At 43.1% G+C, this 23978-nt stretch overlaps 1 protein-coding gene across 8 annotated transcripts in view; it reads left to right on the top strand.

The window, feature by feature from the left end:
- Window positions 1–23978, top strand: part of KDM2B (lysine demethylase 2B) — a 170920-nt gene that overhangs the window by 98888 nt on the left and 48054 nt on the right. For all 8 annotated transcript variants that reach the window (XM_075012803.1, XM_075012802.1, XM_075012808.1 and 5 more), the window contains one exon: window positions 17960–18046. In XM_075012803.1, the coding sequence (XP_074868904.1) occupies window positions 17960–18046 (87 nt within the window). The remainder of the gene's footprint in view (window positions 1–17959; window positions 18047–23978) is intronic.

The following is a 23978-nucleotide window of genomic DNA, read 5'->3' as shown; positions in this document are numbered from 1 at the left end:
TCTCATGTAGTGTGAAAATATTATCTAAGAAGAAACTGAAAACCATGTCAGTTTATCACCACAACCAGACTAATATAATATTTACCTTTGCATCACTGCAAGCTGTAGATTCGCTGCCATGTCAGCTGTTCAGTTGCCAGGCTGAGGGCGACACCTTTTGGTCATCTTCCATAAGAGAGAGACTCAAAAAGTTGAGGGGTTCCACTCAAGACAGTGAGGCACCAGCCCCGTATGTCTCCCTAGTTCATTGCATTGTAAGGACTGCAGTGACAGCTGCAGATATCAGGAACAGAAGGTGGGAGACAAGGGCCGTGTCTACACTAGCCAAAAACTTCGAAATGGCCATGCAAATGGCCATTTCGAAGTTTACTAATGAAGTGCTCAAATACATATTCAGTGCCTCATTAGCATGCGGGCGGCCGCGGCACTTCGAAATGGATGTGGCTCGCCGCCGCGCGGCTCATCCAGATGGGGCTCCTTTTCGAAAGGACCCTGGCTACTTTGAAGTCCCCTTATTCCCATCTGCTCATAGAAATAAGAGACTTTGAAGTAGCCAGGGTCCTTTCGAAAAGGAGTCCCGTCTGGACGAGCCGCATCAATTTCGAAGTGCCACGGCCGCCCGCATGCTAATGAGGTGCTGAATATGTATTTTAGTGCTTCATTAGTAAACTTCGAAATGGCCATTTTGAAGTTTTTGGCTAGTGTAGATGTAGCCAAGAATTCATTTCTGCTAGTAATTTCGCACACACAGTATGGAGGAGTGTTCAGAGTGCATTATGTGGAGTTTTGTCAGCCTAGTATGGGGTCGGCCATTTTGGTTGCTTGTAGTCCTGAAGTTTTCATCACGTGAAATAGTTTTTAATTCAGAGATTAATTTTTCATTCCTGGAGGGTTGGCAACCCCAGCAGAATGATAGAAGAAGAGTTATCCGCATATGTTGGTGTGAATTTTTTGCCAAGAGAAAGCAAGAAGCATGGGTTCTCAGACTTTCTCATTGTCTGGACCAGAATGGTTTCATAGAGTATCTCCCCTCCCAAGTCACGACTGCATAGACTAATTCCTGCCCCATTGGCAATAAAATAATAGTCCTGGGGAAGCAACAACAGCTTAAATGGGAAAGTAGCATTAGGAAAATAGGCTGCAGAACCGTTACCATGTGACCAGTCAACAATCTATGGATAACAATTTGGGAGATATTAGTTTTTGTCATCTTCTCTTTTGATCAACTCTTGGTAAGAGGATGCTTTCTCTATGTACAAAAGATCAGCCAACATTTATGGATGTATTTTTAATAGGCAGATTTTGTGCAGGAATGTAAGTGTTCCTATTTTTTTAGGGATGTTAACAGTTAACTGGTAAGCCTCATATGTTTCCTTATGGTTACCCAGTGGGGACTGGATTAGCCCACTGCCCGTTGCAGGCAGGGGGTTGTTCCATCCCCATGTCATGCACTGCAGCCAGGGGACACTCCAGCAGGTGCAAAACAGCCCTCATCTGCAGCAGGCCTGGCCTGGGAGCACCACAGGAGAGGGCTCTTCATCTCAGTCAGAGCAGCCCCCATCCACAACTAGGAGGCCTTCTGCCCACCTTGTGTAATAGGTAATTAAATGGGATGTTAAATCCCTAATAATTTTTAATATTTATGTATATCTCCTACTATAGGGTATATGCAACTCACTCCCGTACTTTCTCAACCCACTGGATGTAGCTTTTGCTCTCTGATTCTGGGCCACTTGTTCAGATCTAATCTTCTTTGGCAGTGATTGAAAGTGGCTACCACCTAATAACTGTAGAAACATTTCTGTGAAATGTGGTTGGTGATCTGAGCCCAGCCCTCAGTGGGCAAACCCCCTTGTTACACGGTAAGTTAAGGACTGAACTGAGGGTAGAGCTGAGCTCTCCTCTTGCCTGGATGGAGCTATTTTGGTAAGGCAGTGTGGGCAAGCTTCCCATGGCTCTATCAATATTATGTCTGTCTTGTTGATAAGTGAGATTTCAATCTCTAAGGCTGTTAGTTTGGCGTGTTTCCTAGTTTTGGTAGCCCGATTTAATAGTGTCAGATGATTTAGGAGCTCATATGAAGTGTAAGGAATTTACACAACTTCAGTTTTCAGTTTCCCTTCATTGGGAAAATGAATTACTTCACTTCAAAGGGTCTCTTACCTGATTACCAAATAGCCTTTAGGTCACTAAGTAAGTTGTATTTGCAATACAGAGCACTAATCCAATCTCCTATGATTGAATATATCCTTGCTTCAGATAGTAGGATATGAATTGTATATGATTTACCCCAGCTGGTTCTGTGAAATTCCACATTACTGAATAAAGTAGTTTGTCTCACCTGTTTAATTATCCATATCCTGTTTTCCACAGAACATTATCTCTCTGAAGCATAAAGGACACTAAAGTGTTATATAGAAACAAATCCTCTTGACTGTACTGCATTAAGAAATGAATCTACTACAATATGCTTTCTTAATACATAGAAGAGACTCATTTGAGACTTTCCATATAGAGCAAGATCTCTGGCTGTCTCTTCAAAGAAGATGTCTCTTTATGTGTTTGTCTCAAAATTAATGTAGAAACATTGTTTTTGTAGCATGTAAAATAATATAAAACAATTACATTAAAGGAACCTTAAGAACATAAGAATGGCCATACTGCATTAGACCAAAGTTCCGTCTAGCCCAAAATACTGTATTCCAATGTTTGCCAATGCCAAGTGTTTCAGAAGGAATGAACAAAATAGAGAATCATTAAGTGATCCATCCTGCCACCCATTCCCAGCTTCTGGCAAAACATAGACTAGGGACATCATCCCTGCATAAGAGTATAAAGTCAGTCACTCAAAAGTTCTGAAATGGCAGAATTAAGGTTGCCCATGAAACCTCATTTTTGCTTCCCTCCCTAACCCCATGCATATTGATTATGGCACTTTCTTCAATTACATGATTGCATAGTATTTTTTCCACAGGATGCCATACTCATTCAGGCACGGGTTGGCTGGTGCCCTGTGGGGGAATTGGGATTGTGTGATAAACTGCTGTCTGTAGTCTCAGAATGGTAGCCACATTAGCCTGTAGCTTAACAAATAACAGACAGTCCTGGGATACCTTAAAGACTATCAGTTTTATTTATTAGGGAACAAGTTTTTGAGGATAAGATCCAATTCTTCTCTTACTTTCCTACTTCCTTCCCCACTGTATAAACCCTGGACTCTTATTTCTGCTCCAAATCTGAGGACATGGGTCTTACGCATTACCCAGTAAATATAATTGTTAGTCTTTAAGGTGCTACAGGACTGCTTGCTGCCTGTAGCACTTCTGCCTCATTTGTTGCAGAAATTGGAAAGTGTATAATGAAGGAGGCAGAGCACTGCAGAAAGAGAAAGAAAGGTCTCCTGGTTAAAGGCATTTTACAGATACCTGCCTTGAGACCCTGGGGTCAGGTCTGCAGCAGTGTTAAGCTACTGAATTTGATCAGAGCTGTTTGAATATATAAAGTGCTGTAAAAAACAAAATACTCTGAAAAATCAAAGTCAAATTGAGCACCTAAATTAGTGCACAGTTTTGACCATACTCTCACTCTGCCTCAGTACCCCAATATGTGTAATGGGTATAATAATATCCACTCATGTCACAGGGGTAGCGTGAAAATAAATCAATTAATGTTTGTGAATCACTTGTTATAGTGATGAGCATCATAAAAAAAGTCAATGTAGAAATTAATATGTCTACAAATCAGGATTTGACTAGTGTGCAGTTAATGAGATCTAGGGACACATTGAACAGAAAATATTGAGCAATGGCTCATTAATTTAGAATCTTCCTTTTTGCACACTGAACGAGATGGGATTCTGCGGAAGAATTAGTATTTGATCATGTAAATAAAGACTATCGTGACATATGCACAAAGGGATCAAAGTTATGTTGTATAGGCAACCTTGGTTCTTCATTTCTGAACTTTTGAGTGCTCAGCTTTGCAACTTTAATGTCCCTCTAGCATAGTGTTTGTGGGCAGTATCTTACGGTTTTAAAAAAAAAGCAAATCGGGAAAAAAAAAAACCAAAACCAAAAAATCTATCACATGACATCCTGCACAGAGTGACACCCACCTTGTGTATAAGCAGTGTTGGACCTTTTAGATTTTCCGCACAGACCTTGGGGCTACAGTAACTGATAGCAATAGAAGGCTCTACTAGTAGAGTGGTCATCTTGAGTGCGTGCTGGCAGTAGAGGGGAATGAGAGACACTGTGTCAGTCGTTTCACGTGTATTTGCTAACAGCAGAAGAAGTAGCGAGGTTTGGAAAGCTTGCATTCCATTGTAAACTCCGGAGGGGAGTGTTCTCTAGTGACCACAGGCCCTTCTGCCCCATTCCCTCCCAAATCTGCCCTCCTACCCTTGTGATCTCTAACTTGTCTTTGCCCCTGTCCTGTATGTTCCCCACTTGTGGCTATTTCCCCCAGTGTCCTCACCTAGCCAGTCATAGTCTTACCCCAGTCTCCTTGCACAGCCACTCCTACTCTTCCTCTGTGGACTTCCCATGTGAAAGATGGAGTCTGTCCCTGGTCACCTCATCTGATCTCTGTCTCCCCAAACTCTTTGCCCATTTCTTTTGCCTTGCTACTCCTAGTTCCCCCTTTCCACACCCTGATTCCTCATCAAATCTTTCAGTTGTTCCTCTCTATGCTCCTCGCATCTGGTTCCTACTCCCATGCTCCTTGCACAGCCAGTTTCCCATTGTCCGTTCCCATTGGCCCCTCATCTAATTTCCCTCCTACCCTGCTTGATTCCCAGTTACCCTGGCTCCCAGTCACAATCTTTGTGTCCAGCAAGTCGTAGTTTCTCTTAAAAATCCATTATTGCGAAGAGATACTGCTTTTTTGAAATGATAGTGACTGTTCATGGGGTTGAAGCAGGTGGGGAGGACACACTAGGCATCATTCTCTGTCACATGGAAGTAAATCAGGACTAATTCCTTTGGTATAGATTTCCTACCTCAGTTCTTCCCTCTAATAAAGATATTAACGGCAGTGCTGGGCTATGTACCCTTTTGAGTTCCAGACTCTTTTGGACTTCAAAAACTGTTCCAGAAAGATCAGAGTGTACCCTGGACGCACAAGAAGCTGTGACCCAAATACACGTAACTAATAGAGAAAGTAATTTTGCCTTTAAGCGTGTGAGGGGATTATGAACAATGATGAGATTAACAGTTTACAATTTTACCTGTCCATGCTTGTGGCTATAGCTCAGTGGTTTGAGCATTGGCCTACTAAACCCAGGGTTGTAAGCTCACTCCTTGAGGGGGCTGTTTAGGGGTTTGGGTAAATAGATTTAAAAAAACAAAAAAAAAAGATGGTGTTAGATTCTGCTGTGAGTACTGGGGAGTGGACTTGATGACCTCTGAAGGTCCCTTCCAGCTCTGTGAGACAGGTATATTTGCTTTTAAGCATTTCAGCTCTGACAGACTGCACATTGTCCAGACATGCAGCACTTGCTTTACACTATTAACGTGGTGCTTCCAGAGAGAGCTGGTACTGCAGCATGGATCATGTTAGACATAGTCATACGGCTTCTCAATCAGCAGAGAGACATAAATAACCAGGCATAGAGCTAGACCCTGCCTGTGCCAGCATGTTTCTGCAGGGGAAGAAAGTTCACAGACAGTCAAATATTTTTGTGTAATTATCACAAAGAAATGGAAGAATCAGACTTCGCATCTGCTGTGGTGCATGAAAGATTAGGAGAGTTGCCATTTAAAGTGCAATATGTCCAAAAGGGACATGACAGGGCAACTCTACAGTTGTCTATATGCTCCTAACCATATGCACAGCAAACACTAGCCCATGAACCTGTTGCTCTGCAAAGGCAGCAGATGTTCCCCCACAGTGCTTTAAACCATTGTTACATATGTCATCCTGCCTTCTGATAGGATATCCTCATGCATTACCTCGGTACGTCCTACTGCCAGCCGTACTCAGGCTGTTAATTGGGCAAGGATCTGGTCTTGGGCTATATAGCACCTCATCACCACATCGGTTTGATCTTTACAAAAGGATAGCATGTGTAATTTGTGTTAGATTCTAAGTACATTTCCTATTAAAAACAGTTAGTGTATTTTAAGATCCTTTTTATATAGTATCCAAAGTCTCTTTAACGATTAAAACTCCACTTGGGGGACTAGGAATGCCTGGTGTCTATTGTTATCTAATTAAGCTTTTTCAAGAAGTTAGTGTTACCTGGAGCAGTACCACTGACATGTCTGTGGTTATCTTGTCAATTCAAATATGAGGTAATTTTCAATCCACAACTCTTGTTTACTTTATTGGAATGATTTTTTAAAAAAATGTATGAGGACTTGTTTGGGCTTCAGTTTTCAGCAGATCAGTGGAATCTTTTTTAGACTTCAGACTCTTCAAGTGCTTGTACACAGAGTAAATACTTGAATGTGAAGTGGAGGACTCTACAGCTCAGTTTGTAAACATAGGGACAAATTCAAGAAGCTGATTATGGATTTTCCCACTAGTACTATTTATTATTTCAAAAGACAGTTTCTAATTAGAATAATTGTGTGTCTCAGTGTTGTGATTTGGTAATGAAAACTATTCCCAATGGCAGAAGCAGTTGGGAGCCAATGAAACCCACTTGCAAGACATCCAGTGTAGTAGAGGATTAGGACAAAAGCATTCAGAAAAAAGCCAATATCTTTGCTTAATACTCTGACCTCAAATTATCCAGTCCTAAACTTGGTTAATAAATGTCAGAGTGGACTGATTTAAATCAAGGCAATTTAAATGATTGATTTAAATCAATAAGGAAAAATCATTGATTTAAATCAAGTTTTCCACTGAAACTTCTTCACGTTTCTTAAACAATAGTGCAAATCTGATCATTAAAACATGTAAATTTACAACTCAGTGCATCATTTTACAACATCTAGAAGGATATATTTTGTGTGATCTTTCTGGATAACTTGATTTTGATTAATTTAGGAAATAGTACATAATACTCATTACTTGTGTCAAGCGGCAGATGTAGCATCAGTCCATTAGAAATGATAAGAACTAAATCTCACACAGACATATTTAGCACTTTTATGTTACTAGAATATTTACCTGGCAATGCTCAGGTCCTTCAGGTCTGGGAGTGTGGGGGGGTGCAGGAGTTAGGGCAGAAGATTGGGGGCATGGGTTCAGGGTTGAGGGTGTGGAGGGGCTCAGGGCAGGGTGTAGGGATTCTGGAGTTAGAGCAGGGGTTTGGGAGGTCGAGGGTAGGAGGGGAAGCTCTGAGTTAGAGTAGGGACATGGAAGGTCAGAGGAGTGGGGGGAGCTCAGTGGACATGTGCCCAGTGCGGCTGCTCCCCAAGGCCAGCCTGGGGTGGCGGGCAGCAGCTGCTTCATGGCTTGCCAGGGAAGTAGAGACTGCACTTGCCCACAGCCCTCCTTTGGTCATTCTGGAGTATAACTCTTCCCTGCTGTCAGAGCCCTCCCTCTCCGTGTGATGAGAAACATTCGCATTCCGTGACATCCCATTGTCCTGGCACAACCAAACCCTTCTTTTGTTTTAAGTTATGAAAAGATGAAGCTTCATACCAAATTTGGCAGTCCGAGCTTTTCCCATTTCTGTGGTATTCTTGGGCAAATAGACTCCCAGACAGACAGACAAAGAGACAGAGACACACATTCTCTCAAATTTATAGTAGATTAAACTAAATCTTAAATGTTACATAAATGTTCCACATTTGCAATTGCAGGAATCTTGTGAGTGGCCAGCTGATGGATTGTTCTTCAACTTTTTTGTTTTTTAATTTCAAATTTTATTAACTCGTAACAGACAAGTCCTCAGAACACTGTTTGGTATCCTTAAAACATCTGCAGCTAGCTCTCTTTATCCCAACTCCCACTGTCATTTTGATTCCTTGACTGAAATGAGGATGTGTTTTCCTGCCTTTGGACTCCTACTCAATTTCTTAGGTGTATGTGAATAATCGCAAAAAATGAAAATATTCTCTCTGTGCCTGTAGAGGAAGCAACTGCTGTGAAAAGTTGTCTTAGCAACTGAAGGAACTCTGTTTCAAATGTGCCAGGCTAATGATTCACATCAATTTAGGGGAGTGACTTTTTTCAAAACATCTTTGGTATGGTTTCACTCCAGCCCTGAAATTTATTAGGACTGGCATAACTGAGGAGTGATTTTGAGATGGCCAGGCCATAACACCAACATCCTCTTCAGAAGTTAGGCATCTGCCTTTACGTGAGGGGTTAAGCACATTGGTAAGAAAATTAGGGTGATTTAGTGTTTGAGCCATTTGCTTTATTGCCTGAACGTCAACTTTCTGGTGAGAGATTTTTTTCATCAGTGTTTCTTGAAGTACCTTCAGATTTTGACAGCATCAGCAATGCAGCAGCAATATCCCCCAAGTTTGTTAAAGCCTATGGATAATGAGAGTTCAGTATACTGAGCATATCCTCTACATTCCTCTTTAATCCAAGCTTAGGTACTTTGGATGGGATACTTCCATCTATTTAATCATGGTTTTCTTCACAAAGTTTTATGAGAATGGGCCAATTAATAGATTGTTCAGAATGATCAACCACCGAATTCCATTGAACTTTTTGATGGAGAATTAGTACGGCTCCTCCTGCTCTCTTCAGTGAAGCTAAAGCAAAATGGTTGTGAAATATTTTGTGACTTCAATAACACTTTTTTATTCCTGAAGATGTACTTAAGTCTTGGGCTACAAGATGTATTAAATGGACACTACAAACATATGCTATTAAGCATTATGTCTCTTTCTTCTAAGAATCTTTGCCTCTTTGCCATATTTGCAGCATTGTCTATGACAGAATTGCGTATATGATAGTTGAATTTTTTTCACAGTCTATTACAACTTTCACTACCACTTTTAAATATTCTGTTCTTCTTCAAGTGGTCCCCGTGGGTGCTCCACAGTAGGTGTTGGGCTTGCCCCGGAGCCGCAGATCGGAAATTTCCAGCAGTCTCCGTCAGGTCACGCATGTGCTGATGCGCGTCGGTCCTTCACGCGCTTACGGTCACGTGCGCAATCTGGTCCCCTCCAGTTCCTTCTCAACTGCCAACAGCTGCAGACGGAATCCGCTCCGGTTCCAATGCCTGAGAAAGATAAAAACTGATTTATGTACTGTTAATAGTTATTAGTTGATAGCTTAGTTATTACAGTTGAAGTTGTTTGTGTTAGATGTGTATATAGTTTAAAAAAAAAAGAGAGCAAGGAGAAGAACAGAGGTGGCCGCCTCAGGCGGTTCTTCTATCTTAAGGCCATGAACGTTATCTGTTACTGGACTGAATAACTGTTAAGTGCTCCATTAGCACTCAAAGACTTAAACGTTCAAGCAATGTCTTTGCCGGGGTTTAAGAAATGTGAATCGTGCCGTGAGGCTATGCCTGCCTCAGATGGGCATAGCAAGTGTATCTGTTGCCTCGGGGAGGCCCACGTCCCTCAGAAATGTCCTCACTGCTCTAAGCTTACAGCTAGAGCCCGAAAGGTCAGGGAAATGGGGCTGAAAATGTTCCTGTTTGATAAGGCCCTCCAGCCTGGACCATCAGAGAAGCCTCACAAAGAGGGATCCTCAGGGTCGCACAAGAGGAAGGCGGCTTCCCTAACCACCTCTGTGCAGAAAAAGAAGAAGCTTTCACCAGCTCAATCCCTGACGGTAACTTCTGTGAGCGGGATGAGCGTAGCATAGGGTCCAAGCCCGCTGGCTTCTCATAGCGGGAAGGCCGCAACGCCTGTGCCTGTGCAAGGGCCCCCGACCGTTAAGGAGTCGACACCGAGGGCCCTGCAGGCGCTGGAATTGGCGGCTCCGGCTCCCACGGCACTGAGCCTTGCGGCACCGACGGCACTGGAGCGAGGGTAGCAGTGCCGGAGGAGACTACCCGCACAGCACCGCGCGCAGCGGAACTGAGCAGGGCACCGGCTACAGTGCCGAGGTCCCCAGCACTGGAGGGGGCACCTACGACTCAGGAATGGGGAAAGGCGAAGGCCAAGACCTGGCACCGCAGTCCTCCTCCAGAGGTCATTGCATTACCATTATCACCTCGCTCTCCCCCCAAGATACACCAGGCAGCAACTCCAACAGCCTGCCTTAGACCTCCATCCCCGTTCCTTCAACCACCATACCCCTGGCTTAGACATCTTTCACCAACCTCCAGCAGGGATCCCTATGAAAGCTATCACAGAGGATCCCCGCCATTGTCAACGTCATCTCGGAGGTCACGCCCTTCCTCGCATCATATCTACACTTTCCGGTCGTGGTCCAGGTCTCCATCACCGGGCCCTTGCCCCTGTTGTTATGGCCGTCCTTACCATACGGGACACCAGCACAGAGGATCTGGATCTCAGGGTAGATCCCTGCCTCGCCAACACCCCAGCACACAGTCTCACCCTGGGGGAACATCGCAGTTTTCCCAGCCAGAGAGTGGTCCAAAGGTCCTGGACCCCCATTCAGAACCCTCAAAAGAGCAAATATACGAACAGAATCAGGAACCTGAGGTTTTAAAGGAGATGTATCATAGCGATTCCTCCTCGTCCTCCCCAGGTGAGGCAGTTGCCCCCGGGGATATCTCTCCCCCGGATGACCTTAACCAGCTCCAAGAATTGTTCAAGAGGGTAGCACAAACACAGGACATTCAAATAGCAGAGGTGCAGGAGAAGCATCATAAACTCCTGAAAAATCTGAGACCCCCGGCTTCATCCAAGATCGCCATCCCGTTAGATGAAGCGATTATGGAATCAGCCACCAACATATGGCAGACTCCAGCTTTCATCCTTCCTACAAATAAGAGGGCAGATAAGAAATATTTAGTTCCAGCAAAAGGTATGGAATTTCTGTTTAGCCATCCACAGCCGAATTCCTTGGTGGTCGAATCATCGCAACATAGAGCTAAGACAGCCCAATATAGGTCGGGGGATCAGATAAAGACACAAGGAAATTAGACCTACTCGGCAGAAAGGTCTACTCCTCATCTACCTTACTACTGCGAATGGCAAATTATGCCGCACAGTTGTCGAACCACAATTTCGACAATTATTCCGGACTTACCTCCCTCATGGATTTTCTTCCAGAGGACAAGAAACCGGTCCTCAAAGCAATCGTCCAGGAGGGCTACGGGGCCTCACGAGCAGGAGTTCAGATTGCCTTGGATGTAGCGGACACAGCAGCTCGTTCCACAGCCACGGCAGTAGTAATGCGTAGGGAATCGTGGCTCCAGACGTCCGGGATTCCCAGAGATCTGCAAGTAAAAATCGCAGATCTTCCTTTTGGTAGACACAGGTTGTTTCCAGACTCAACTGACTTGGTCCTACACTCCAGCAAGGACTCGAGAGCCACACTTAGGACCCTGGGTATATACACCCCCTGTACAGGAGGAAGAAGTTTTACCCACAGCAAAGGCGTTACGCTTACCATCCACAGCATACTCAATATCAACGGGGGTATGACCAGGGGCGCCACCAACAGCAACAGCTGTATTGGGCCCCTAGACGTCGCCCCCAGCAGGGTCGCGCACCCTCCGGGCAAACCCTGAGACAGCAGGTTTGACGGGTACATCGAGGACTGCAAGATCAAGACCGTCTCTCAGTGCCAGTCTCAACACGTTTCACCATCGGCTCAAACTGTTCTACTCTCAATGGCAAAACATCACCACAGACAGATGGGTATTGGTGATTATAGCCACGGGGTACACAATCCCCTTCCAATCACTGCCACCACCGAAACCTCCCACCAGGACCTTTTTCAAGGACCCCTCTCACCACACAAAGTTAAAACAGGAAGTGGACCACCTCATGTTCATAGGGGCGGTGGAGAGAGTACCAGAACAATTCCAAGGGAAAGGCTTCTACTCACGGTACTTCCTAACACAGAAGAAGACAGGAGGCTGGAGGCCAACCCTGGATTTACGGGCCCTCAACCGGTATTTGCGCAAGTAGCATTTCAAAATGATTACAGTTGCTTCCATAATCACGGCACTGGCTGATGGAGACTGGTTTGCAGCCCTCAACTTACAGGACGCGTATTTTCATATAGCAGCTCATCCGGCACACAGACATTTTCTCTGGTTCACAGTAGGCAGGGAGCATTTCCAATACAGAGTTCTTCCATTCGGTCTCTCTTCGGCACCCAGAGTTTTTACCAAAATGCTGGCGGTAGTATCAGCATACCTACACAGGCAACGTGTCTTCATTTTTCCATACCTAGACGACTGCCTACTGAAAGGGACCTCAAAAGCAGAGATCCTACGCATGATACGCATCACTACAAACACATTTGCCTCGTTGGGCCTAGTCATCAACCTCTCGAAGTCAAAGACTGAGCCCACGCAAAATATAGAGTTTATAGGGGCATGCATAGACTCTACTACATCAAGAGTATACCTATCCGATGCCCGTTTCCACTCCATCAAATCCCTGGTACAAGTAATAATGTACAGACCCTCTGTCCCAATCCTAACATGTCTACAACTGTTGGGACACGTGGCGACCACCACGTTTGTGGTACAGAACGCCAGGCTGCATATGCGAGGCCTGCAGCATTGGTTGGCGAGTGTTTACAAACCAATAGTCCATACCATCCACAGGGCAGTATTGCCCACAATGGAGGTGCGAAGGTCGCTGGCATGGTGGGCAGACCCCAAGAACTTACTAGTAGGGGTGCCTTTTCGCCAATCGCAAATTACCGTTTTTCTCACGACATATGCATCCCATATGGGATGGGGAGCGCACATCGGCAACGAAGTTACTTAAGGGTTATGGTCCCCTGTGGAAAAGACACTGCATATAAACATACTAGAGGTCAGAGCAGTGTACAATGCATGCAGGCGTTTTCGAAATTACCTGCACGGCAAAGTAGTCGGGATAAATACCGACAACACCTCCACCATGTTTTATATCAACCGACAAGGAGGGGCCAGATCTCGTGTGCTCTGCGCGGAGGCTGTTCGGTTGTGGAACTGGTGCATTGCCAACAATATAACCCTAAAAGCCTCATACTTACCGGGTGTCCACAACATAAAGGCAGACCAACTCAGCAGACACTTTGCGCTCACGCACGAGTGGCAGATCCGTTCCGACCTGCTCCGACGAGTGTTTCACAAGTGGGGGTTTTCCCAAATCTATTTGTTTGCCGCTCACAACAGCAAGAAATGTCCCCAGTACTGCTCCACAGCGGGCATAGGCCTTCATGATCCCATGGAAGGGCCCTCTACTCTATGCGTTTCCTCCCACAACACTCATCCACAAGGTTTTGGAGAAAGCCAAAAGGGAGAGAGCACATATGATACTCATAGTGCCAACCTGGGACTGACAGCAGTGGTTCCTCTGCTCCTGCGCATGGCATGCCGCCAACCACTTCCCCTACTGGCAGTGCCGGACCTTCTCACGCAGGCTCGGCGGTCCATAGTGTATCCACATCCTCAAGGACTCTGCCTACAGGCATGGCTAATCCATGGCTCAGCGCCTTAGAAAGCACATGTTTCACTCCCTCCGAACAAGTCCTGGAGTGCAGTCGAAGGACCCTCCACCAGAAGGACTTACGAGCAGAAGTGGACGTGATTTACCTCCTGGTGCTCCTCCAAGCAGTTAGCTCCTCTAGATGTCCCTATAACTGTAATTCTAGACTACCTGCTGGAGCTCAAACGAGACGGACTCTCCCTATCCTCACTAAAGTTCCATCTTGCGGCTATATCAGCTTTTCAACACAGAGAGGAAGGGCCAACCATATTCTCCCATCCTGTTGTCACTCGGTTCCTAAAGGGGTTGGCAAACCGGTACCCCCCTCGAAAACCGCTACTGCCGTCATGGAGTTTGGACTTGGTCCTCCACATGCTGTCGGGACCACCCTTTGAACCATTGGCCACGGTCCCCCTCCGGTTACTTACCATGAAGACAACCTTCCTTCTTGCGATTACGTCAGCCCGTAGGGTGAGTAAACTTGCAGCAATAATGGTGACACCGCCCTGCACAGTGTTCTCAAAGGAAGCGGTGATCTTACGATTACACCCAGCCTTCGTTCCAAAGGTTTCCTCAGAGTCCCACATTAACGAACCAATAATATTACCCTCATTTTATCCTAAGCCTCACAACTCCAGCAAGGAGGCGCGGCTGCACTTACTAGATGTGAGGAGGGCGTTGGCCTTTTACATAGACAGAACTAAGCCCTTCCAGAAAACAGACAGACTCCTAGTGTCCCTCGCGCCCAGGTTGAAAGGGGAAGGCCTATCCTCACAAAGGATTTCAAACCACATCGTATCCTGCCTAAGACTGTGTTATGAGCTTTGCAAGACCCCTCTGCTAGTTCCGCCCAGGGCTCACTCCACTAGAGCGATGCGGCGTCAACGGCCTTCTTCAAGGGAATTGCACTAAGAGACATCTGCAGAGCGGTGACTTGGTCATCCTATGACACCTTTGCCAAGCATTATGCCATGCACCGGGTGTTTGATGAGGATACACGCCTGTCGACAGCAGTCCTTTCAAGAGCAAGCTGCACCTACTGTGGAGCACCCACGGGGACCACTCGAAGAAGAAAGAGAAGTTACTCACCTGTGTAGTAATGATGGTTCTTCAAGATGTGTCCCCGTGGATGCTCCATTACCCACCCATTCCTACCCACTTCGGAGCTCTGTTTCGTGTTTTTCAGAAGCATCCAGAGTGGTTGATCAGGAACTGGCGGGGACTGGATTGCGCATGTGACCGTAAGCACGCGAAGGACCGACGCGCATCGGCGCATGCGCGACCTGACGGAGAGTGCTGGAAATTTCTGATTTGCGGTGCTGGGGCAAGCCCGACACCTACTGTAGAGCACCCACGGGGACACATCTCAAAGAACCATCGTTACTTCACAGGTGAGTAACTTCTCTTTGTGTGGGCATTTCCCAGTGTATCTATTGTTTCTGAAAGATACACAATCCTATCTTCTGTTGTTAAACAAGCACATATTACTGAATCATTGTGCACATTGCTCCACCTATTAACACTTAAACTGGCAAATTTCTCCTCAGTATTTCTTATACACTGTTCAAGTTCCTTCTCATACACCATATCTAGCAACTTTCCACCAATGTCTGCTGTACCAGATGGAGTGTAGTCTGGTTGTAAGGACTCAACCATGACAATTCATCTTATTGTTAAAAATATGAAAAGGAGAATTTGTGGCATAAGTGAACTGAGGAATCTTTTTTATCTATGGTGTCTTGATATTTGTTGGTCCTTACTACAAACCCCATCCATGGTGGTTATTTTACTGGATGATAGCTTGGTTACTACTGTTTCTTTGCTGTCTGAAATATGTTTAGTTGCAGCATTCCTGCTAAATGGACCAATGGTTGACTCTGAAGTATTATAGATACACAGTCTAAGTCTCTTACACTTAAGTGAGATACTGAAACAAAATTCAGAAATGGTTCTGAATACTTGTTCTAATTAATTCTTGGCACTCCGTTTAGTTAATTGTTTAATTTTTTCATCAAGGATGCAGATTCCAAGTTGGCAAAAAGGCCAAGACTCACTGTGCTTAGAGTGCACTTAATTTTGGAGTAAGACTGTTTTTTGTTAAAACAAGTATAGGATGGGGTACTCTTGGGAAGGCTGAGTTATGCTGAGCTAAAACACCACTATATTCTCTGTCCATGGTGACTCAAAATAAGGGGTGTGTATTAGGTAATATAGAATAAGAAAACTACAGTGGCAACTGGCGTCTCTAAATTTCTCTTTCTGCTATATGCTTGAGTGATCGATTCTAAACCCAGTTAATTAAGCAAGCCATAAGGATTAACTAGGCTAAACTTTTTTTCTAGCAATAACCAACATAGCAAATAGCCTGGGATTTTAGTTTACTTGCACTAAAAGGCCTAGAGAGTCCTGAAGTGAATTGCATTGCAAAGCAAATTACAGTGAACTCTTTCATATTCGGCAGTTCTAGGACCAGGAGGTTGCTGGATATTGAAATATTCTGGATAATAGAGCAGTTTACCTAGCAATGCATAACACTAAAGAAAAACAAGATTACATATTAAGAAACAAACAAAAACGTATGAAGAGTACTTTATTTACCAACAACAGTAGTACTGTATGCTGTAAACTTATATTGTATTTGCTTTAATTATATGTATTTACTCTCAGTGTACTATAAATATGGAAAACCCAACTAAAATTTACTTATGGTTAAAATGCTGGCAGTTTGAGAGTTCTGGATAGTAGAATGCTGGATATGAAAGAGTTTACTGTATGTAAGATACTAACCAACTGATCCGCAGTAATCTGTGGCTATATCCACATCTTCTCTTGCATCATTTTCTTCCACTAAGCAGTTTTTCTTATGATGTTTCACTCTTGCAGCTAGGACCTTCATCATCCTGTTGCAATGCTTACGCTTGACATGTTTTCCTTTTTAACCAGGCAATGAATTTCTTCAGAATATTTCTAGCTAGGTTCTCCTTATGCCCAGAAGCCATACCATTTTCTACAGCAAAAGTGTGGGGGAGTATAAGCAGGGCATGTCTGTGCATGTGCTTTTTTTTTTTTTTTTAAGGCTGAATGTCTTCCCTTCCATGCTATCTCCATCCTTTCCTATACATTTTCTCTATGTCTTAAGACCAGTGTCTTAAATAACTCCTCTGGCGTGTTTTCTGGCTATCCAATGGCGTCTTTTATTGTACATTACTTTAGTCTGCTGAGAAATAGAAATTGAAAGCCCAATACTCAAGAGGGGGTAGTTAGGCTCTCCAGACTAGAGCCATTAATATATTTTTATGAGACAGTGAGGGTGTGTCTACACGGGCACAAGTCTTTGAAATAACCAAGGTAATAGCCGTTTTGAAGATTACTAATGAGACACTGAATTGAATATTCAGTACCTCATTAGCATTAGGACGCTTCCGGCCTCAGTGCTTTGAAAGTACCACTTTCGAAAGCGTGTGGCTTGACGTGGCTACACGGGGGTCCTTTTTGAAAGGACCCCGCACCTTTTGAAATCCACTTATCCTGATCACTGATCGGATTAGCATCCTAATACTAATGAGGCACTGAATTGTGCCCGTGTAGACACAGCCTAAGTGTATGTCTAGCATTTTTGTGATGAGATTGAATTGTAACTGTAATTTTTAAATGGGAAAATTTAGTATTTTATTGGTGAGTTAAAGAAAATAAAAACAATTTAAATCATTGACCACCATGGTAGATGTTGAGAAACCTGAGGGTTTTACAAAAACTGGACTAGTTTCCTCAGGAAAGATGAGAATCGGTGTAAGATTGCCAGTGGAAATAACAGTGCTCTATATCTAAATGCTGATGGAGCTGACAGATTCCAATTTGCAATTCCTCATCTTGACTTAACTGCCTGATACCTGAAATACTCAAATACCCCAATGATAGCTGTGTCCCATGCAACTGATGATGGTGATTAATTATTTGTATTACCGTAGCACTTAGGAGTCTTTCCCATGGATCAGTATCCCATTGTGCTAGGTGTTATGTAAACAGGAAGAGAAGGATGTCGTATGACAGTAGGAGGTAGTGTTGGTGGACTTGAGATCCTCCATTGTCTTCATAAGGTTTCATTGCTTTCGGACAATGTTCTTCATGTACTTTAGCGCTTTGTCTCACAAGCACACGTGTAAGGTACCCTTTTGTAAAAAAAAAAAAATGTAGGGTGCTTTAGGAACCTAATTTTCCGTTAAAAATATACAATGACATTTTTAATTTCTTTTTACTCTTTGCAAAATGTTTCACTTAAAGCGAACCATGGATCTTTGTAGCTTGATAGAAAGATTTAGAATGGATTGACAGTTTGGAGATTTGGAAATTATCAAGTCATTTACATCTACAAAGTCAACCTAGATGAATAGACGTAAAACTCTTCTTACTATGTATCTATTAAGTTTCAAAAATAGTTCTCCGGCTAATGAAGTTGATTTCTTTTGAAACAGAACATTCTGAAGGAACATGCTGATGACGATCAGAATCTTGCCATTTCAGGGGTCCCAGTAGTAGCCTGGCCTAAGAAGACTGCAAAGGTAATAATTAAATCACTTTTGCTAGCTTTGCCTGCTCATCATTTCAGTGCAAGGTTACTGTATTTATTCTGCTATAGTTTGATTAAAGCTTTTCAGTTCTGTTAGCTTTCTTATAATTGATCCTGTATTTTAGTGGGTTTAAAATTCAATCAGATGATGAAATACAGCATTCAGATGCCCCCATCGGGAAAAACTGTTTCACTTCCAGTTTTAAAAAGCATCTGTGTAGTCCGTATTTACATATTTGAATCTTTAAAAACAAGTAGAAATTGTACTGTTTTCAGACCGTTTTCACATCCATGCAGTAAGAGGATTACTGTAAAAATTTGAAATATTACAGCCAGTTATTAAATCGTGATAAAAGTTTGAGAATGTTGATGCCTGTTTAAGAATTGATAACTTCATATGCCTGTAGTAAACGCTTTTGACTGGGGTAGTAGGCATCCTTCAGTCGCACAGACTATGGATCGCACCCTTTAAAGTTTCAATTTAAGACTTCATTTACAGCGTCTATTGTGACTATAAAGACCCACACGAGAGTGACAGTCCTTGCTGCATCTCTTGCAGATGTAGTGGGTGTCTGGCAAGTCCTTATTGTGCTTTCTGTGCGCTCGCTTCTCCTCTGCCAGCTGTCTGATCTTCAACTCGCCCTTCTGAAGGCCCCTGTGTAACCCCTGCCTCCATCTGCTGCGGTCGTCTGCTAGTTCTTCCCAGTTGTCCAGCTCGATGTCTACCTCTCTGAGGTCTCTCTTGCAGACATCTTTGTAACGCAACTGGGGGCGTCCGGGGGGTCTTTTGCCAGAGGCTAGCTCACCATACATGATGTCTTTTGGAATCCTTCCATCGTTCATCCTGTGGACGTGGCCAAGCCAGCGGAGCCGACGCTGCCTGAGGAGGGTGTGCATGGTTGGGATTCCAGCTTGCTCGAGGACGGCTGTGTTGGTAACTCTGTCCTTCCATGATATTCCAAGGATGCGCCTGAGGCAGCGCAAGTGGAGGACGTTCAGCCTCTCTTCCTGGCGGGCATACAGGGTCCAAGTCTCGCTGCCATAAAGGAGGATGCAGGCTCTGTAGACTTGCATTTTGGTGTGAGCGTACAGCTTGTTGTTATTCCACACTCTCTTGCTGAGTCTGGACAGAGTTGTGGCCGCTTTTCCGATCCTCCTATTTAGCTCAGTATCCAACGACAGGGTGTCAGTGATGGTGGACCCGAGGTAAACGAACTCGTGGACAACTTCTAACGTATAGTTGTCAATGCTGATTGATGGGGATTCAGCAACATCTTGACCAAGTACATTTGTCTTCTTTAGGCTGATGGTAAGCCCAAAGTCCTTGCACGCTTTGGAGAACCGATCCAGCAGTTTTTGAAGCTGGTCTTCTGTGTGAGACACTACAGCAGCATCGTCTGCGAACAGCATGTCTCTGATGAGGACTTCTCGCACCTTAGTCTTAGCTCTCAGCCTTGCAAGGTTAAACAGTTTCCCATTGGATCTGTTTTGACTGGGGATAGGATATTGATTCCTGTGTTGTAGGCCTACCTGTGTAGCCTGTGACAAGTCATTTACAGTTTTGGGATGCATTTACACTAGCAAGTTCTTTGGGGGAGGCCCTTTTCCAAAAGAACCCGCGGCATGTCTACACACACAATATGCCCTTTCAGTCTGAAATTGAAAGAATGCAGCACTTTTTCTGGTGGCCCTCTTCTTCTCCCAGATGAAGAAGAGTATGTTTTTCTGAAAGATTATTTCAGGAAAAAAAATGTGCGTAGACGTCGTATGGGCCCTTTTTTCAAAAGAGCAGTCCTCAAGGTGCTGGATTTTTGGATCCCTGGCCTGTTCTTTCAAATGACCAAGGGCTGTGTGGACACACACTGTTGAAGGAGCAGATCTTTTTTTTTTTTTTTAATCTGCTTTTTTGTGTGTGGACACAATCTTTCGAAAGAAGTTTTTCCAGAAGAGATCTTCTGGAAGAACATCTTTCGAAAGATTGCTGTAGTGTAGCTGTACCCATAGTGTCTCAGTTTTTCCATCTCTATATAGTGAGAAATATTTCTCTGAGATATTGTGAGGTTTAATTACTGTTTATAGGGCATTTGGACTCATTCTCTGGAGGGTGATGGAAAAGGACAGTGTATTTAAACAGTGGCTTAGTTACTAAATTCCAGTTACACAACCTTAGCAGCAACTCTATTACATTAGAAAAAGTTTTATCACATACAGTTTTACTGTTCTTTTGCACTGATTTAGCTTTATGATGTATGAGTTCTCCAAAATGCCAGTCAACAAAAATTACTTTTCTTTCTGAAAATGCTTTTTCTCTTGTTACAAGTAACTCCTAATGTTACTAGAAAGAGACTAGAGAATAAAATTATTTTTCTTTTTTACCAAATTATCTACCTTTTTATATAATCTCTTTGTCCTTCCCTGCTATGGTCAATCAGCTCCTCCAGTTTGCATAGCTCATTCACATAGTGGCAAGGAAGAGTGGTTGTTTAAAAACCAAAACATTAAAAGCAAACAAACAAATAAAAAAGCTTGTGAAATAATAAGCCTCACAACAAGTCAAAAAATGTTGGGGAGGCGTCAGACAGATGCAAGACCTGAAACTTCTTTTCATTTGTTTTATTTTTTAGATTTAAAATTGTCTTATTAGCATTCTAGATAGTAATTAACTTCTTAGGAGCCAGCAGTGTTCAAAGTGTATAACTTTGTTTTGTTTGTTTTAAAAACCTTTCTAATGAAATATTTACCACAGAAATTAGGATGGTGCTAAAAGAATCAAATTGGTAAATAACATAGGTCTTAAAATGTCTAATTTCATGCTGATTTGGAAGAGTAGGATGACCCTCAAGTACCTGCTTAATGGAAATCGTGGTTTATCAACCTGGGTAACTATCTGAGAGACAGGGATAACCTGGCATGAGAGCTCGCAGAGGAATATCTATGTCTTAGAAGCTTTCCATGGAAGTTTCATTTTTAAGTAAACTAAAAAATTTGATGGCGTAAGAACTATCAGCCTAATTTTCAAAGTTTTCTTTTTTATTAAAAAAGAAGGGGGGGAGATCCCAGAAATTGTACAAACAGTTTTTCTCATGCAATTTTTTGCTTGCATATTTCTCTCTGTGTTCATTAATGTACCTACCTGTATGCAAAACGTGACCAGAAACTTGTAGAGGTATAATTGATGGTGCAGTTTATGTATCACCTGAAAGCTTTTGCTATTAAAAGATGATTTTTAAACCACATCCTAGAGGGCATTTGGCACCAGACTTTTTCTTTTTTTAATTTCTTTCTTTCCCGTGGTTATTCTTTGTTTCACAAGTTCCACAAATCGGTTGGTCTATTGTACTGTCATTTTGTGGCTGCTGCTGTGTACAGATGCTTGTCTTGCCAGTAGCACCGACTCCAGAAAATAAGAATAGTAAGATATTTTTATAGACTCCCCTGTTTGACTATAAATTGGCAAATCTTTGAGATAACATCTTAGTCCCTGCATGACTTACTTTGATTTCACTCTTGAAAATGTGATGTAGGCTTCTAAGTCACTTAAAGATTTTCGAAAAGCTTATCTGACCCTGATAGGTAGAGAGAAGGCACTTAGATACTACAGTGATGGTTAACAGTAAAACAAAACAAAACAAAAAAAAAAGAGAGAAAGAAGTCAACCTAACGATACGTAGCATCTTCATACTGGTGTGTGGTTAGGCTTCCTATCCAAACTTTGAGTTCGAACTCTTGATGTTTACTTTACAGTTACACTGTTGCGGATAAGAAATGAAACATATTTGTGCTTTAATTTTACATTTCCTTGCAAAGCAAATTAGCTATGTGTGTATTAAGCTTTTTGTTACTTCTTTTCTTTTAACTACTTTAAAAGTCAGTGCAAGCACCTTGGTGCTGCAGAGCAACCTTACAGTAACACATTAATATATACAACAAGCAGTTACAAACTGGGGGAGGGGAGGAATCTATAAAGAATCAGACTTCAGGTTCAAATTTCCAAATAAAAACAAAGATTTAAAAATATGAAACAATCCATTTTTAGTTTTCTCTTTAAAGTGTGTTTTTTCTTAATCTGTAATTAGCATGAATCACATCTCGAGATAAAACAGAGAAATGCATTTTGGGTGGATATTGGATAGATAATTTTGTAGGTTGGTGTTTTCTCAGTGAAGGTCTAAATGGATAAGTGTTCGTGTCATATAAATGATCTCCATAATTAATAATGGCTAGTTCTCTTGTAACAAAGATGCCGAGCATTGAAGGGGTGAGGGAGACTTGCAGATTGATTAGGCAGTGTTGAGGGAAGTGTGTGTGTGTGTGTGTGTGTGTGTGAGTGAGAGAGAGAGAGAGAGAGAGAGAGAGAACATAAGAACATAAGAATGGCCATACTGGGTCAGACCAAAGGTCCATCCAGCCCAGCATCCCATCTGCCGACGGTGGCCAGTGCCAGGTGCCCCAGAGAAGGAGAACAGAAGACAATGATCAAGTGATTTATCTCCTGCCATCCATCTCCTGCCCTTGTTCTGAAGGCTAGGGCACCATACTTTATCCCTGGCTAATAGCCATTTATGGACCTAACCTGCAAAAATTTATCAAGCTCTTTTTTAAACCCTGATAGAGTCCTAGCCTTCACAGCCTCCTCGGGCAAGGAGTTCCACAGGTTGACTGTGCGCTGTGTGAAGAAAAATTTCCTTTTATTAGTTTTGAACCTACTACCCATCAATTTCATTTGGTGTCCCCTAGTTCTTGTATTATGGGAAAAGGTAAATAATTTTTCTATATTCACTTTCTCCACACCATTCATGATTTTATATACCTCTATCATATCGCCCCTCAATCGCCTCTTTTCCAAGCTGAAAAGTCCCAGTCTCTCTAGCCTCTCCCCATATGGGACCCGTTCCAAGCTCCTAATCATCTTAGTCGCCCTTTTCTGAACCTTTTCTAATGCCAGTATATCTTTTTTGAGGTGAGGAGACCACATCTGCACGCAGTACTCAAGATGTGGGCGTACCATAGTTTTATATAGGGGAAGTATGATATCTTTTGTCTTATTATCGATCCCTTTTTTAATAATTCCTAACATCCTATTTGCTTTACTAACTGCCGCTGCACACTGCGTGGATGTCTTCAGAGAACTATCCACTATAACTCCAAGATCCCTTTCCTGATCTGTCGTAGCTAAATTTGACCCCATCATGTAGTACGTGTAATTTGGGTTATTTTTTCCAACATGCATTACCTGACACTTACCCACATTAAATTTCATTTGCCATTTTGCTGCCCAATCACTCAGTTTGCTGAGATCTTTTTGTAGTTCTTCACAATCCCTTTTGCTTTTGACTGTCCTGAACAACTTGGTGTCATCTGCAAACTTTGCCACCTCACTGCTTACCTCATTTTCTAGATCATTGGTGAACAAGTTGAACAGGATCGGTCCCAGGACTGACCCCTGGGGAACACCACTAGTTACCCTCCTCCACTGTGAAAATTTACCATTTATTCCCACCCTTTGTTTTCTGTCTTTTAACCAATTCCCGATCCATGAAAGGATCTTTCCTCCTATCCCATGACCACCTAATTTACATAAAAGCCTTTGGCGTGGGACCGTGTCAAAGGCTTTCTGGAAATCTAGGTATATTATGTCCACTGGGTGCCCCTTGTCCGCATGTTTATTAACCCCTTCAAAGAATTCTAATAGATTGGTTGGACACGACTTCCCTCTGCAGAAACCATGCTGACTTTTGCCCAACAATTCGTGCTCTTCTACGTGCCTTGCAATTTTATTCTTTACTAGTGTTTCTACTAATTTGCCTGGTACTGATGTTAAACTTATCGGTCTATAATTGCCAGGGTCTCCTCTAGAGCCTTTTTTAAATATTGGCGTTATATTGGCCGTCTTCCAGTCATTTGGTACCAAAGTGGATTTAAAG

The sequence above is a fragment of the Carettochelys insculpta genome, chromosome 18, assembly GCF_033958435.1.
Source record: "Carettochelys insculpta isolate YL-2023 chromosome 18, ASM3395843v1, whole genome shotgun sequence".
Lineage (NCBI taxonomy): Eukaryota > Metazoa > Chordata > Testudines > Carettochelyidae > Carettochelys > Carettochelys insculpta.
This window is presented reverse-complemented; position numbering and strand designations above follow the sequence as displayed.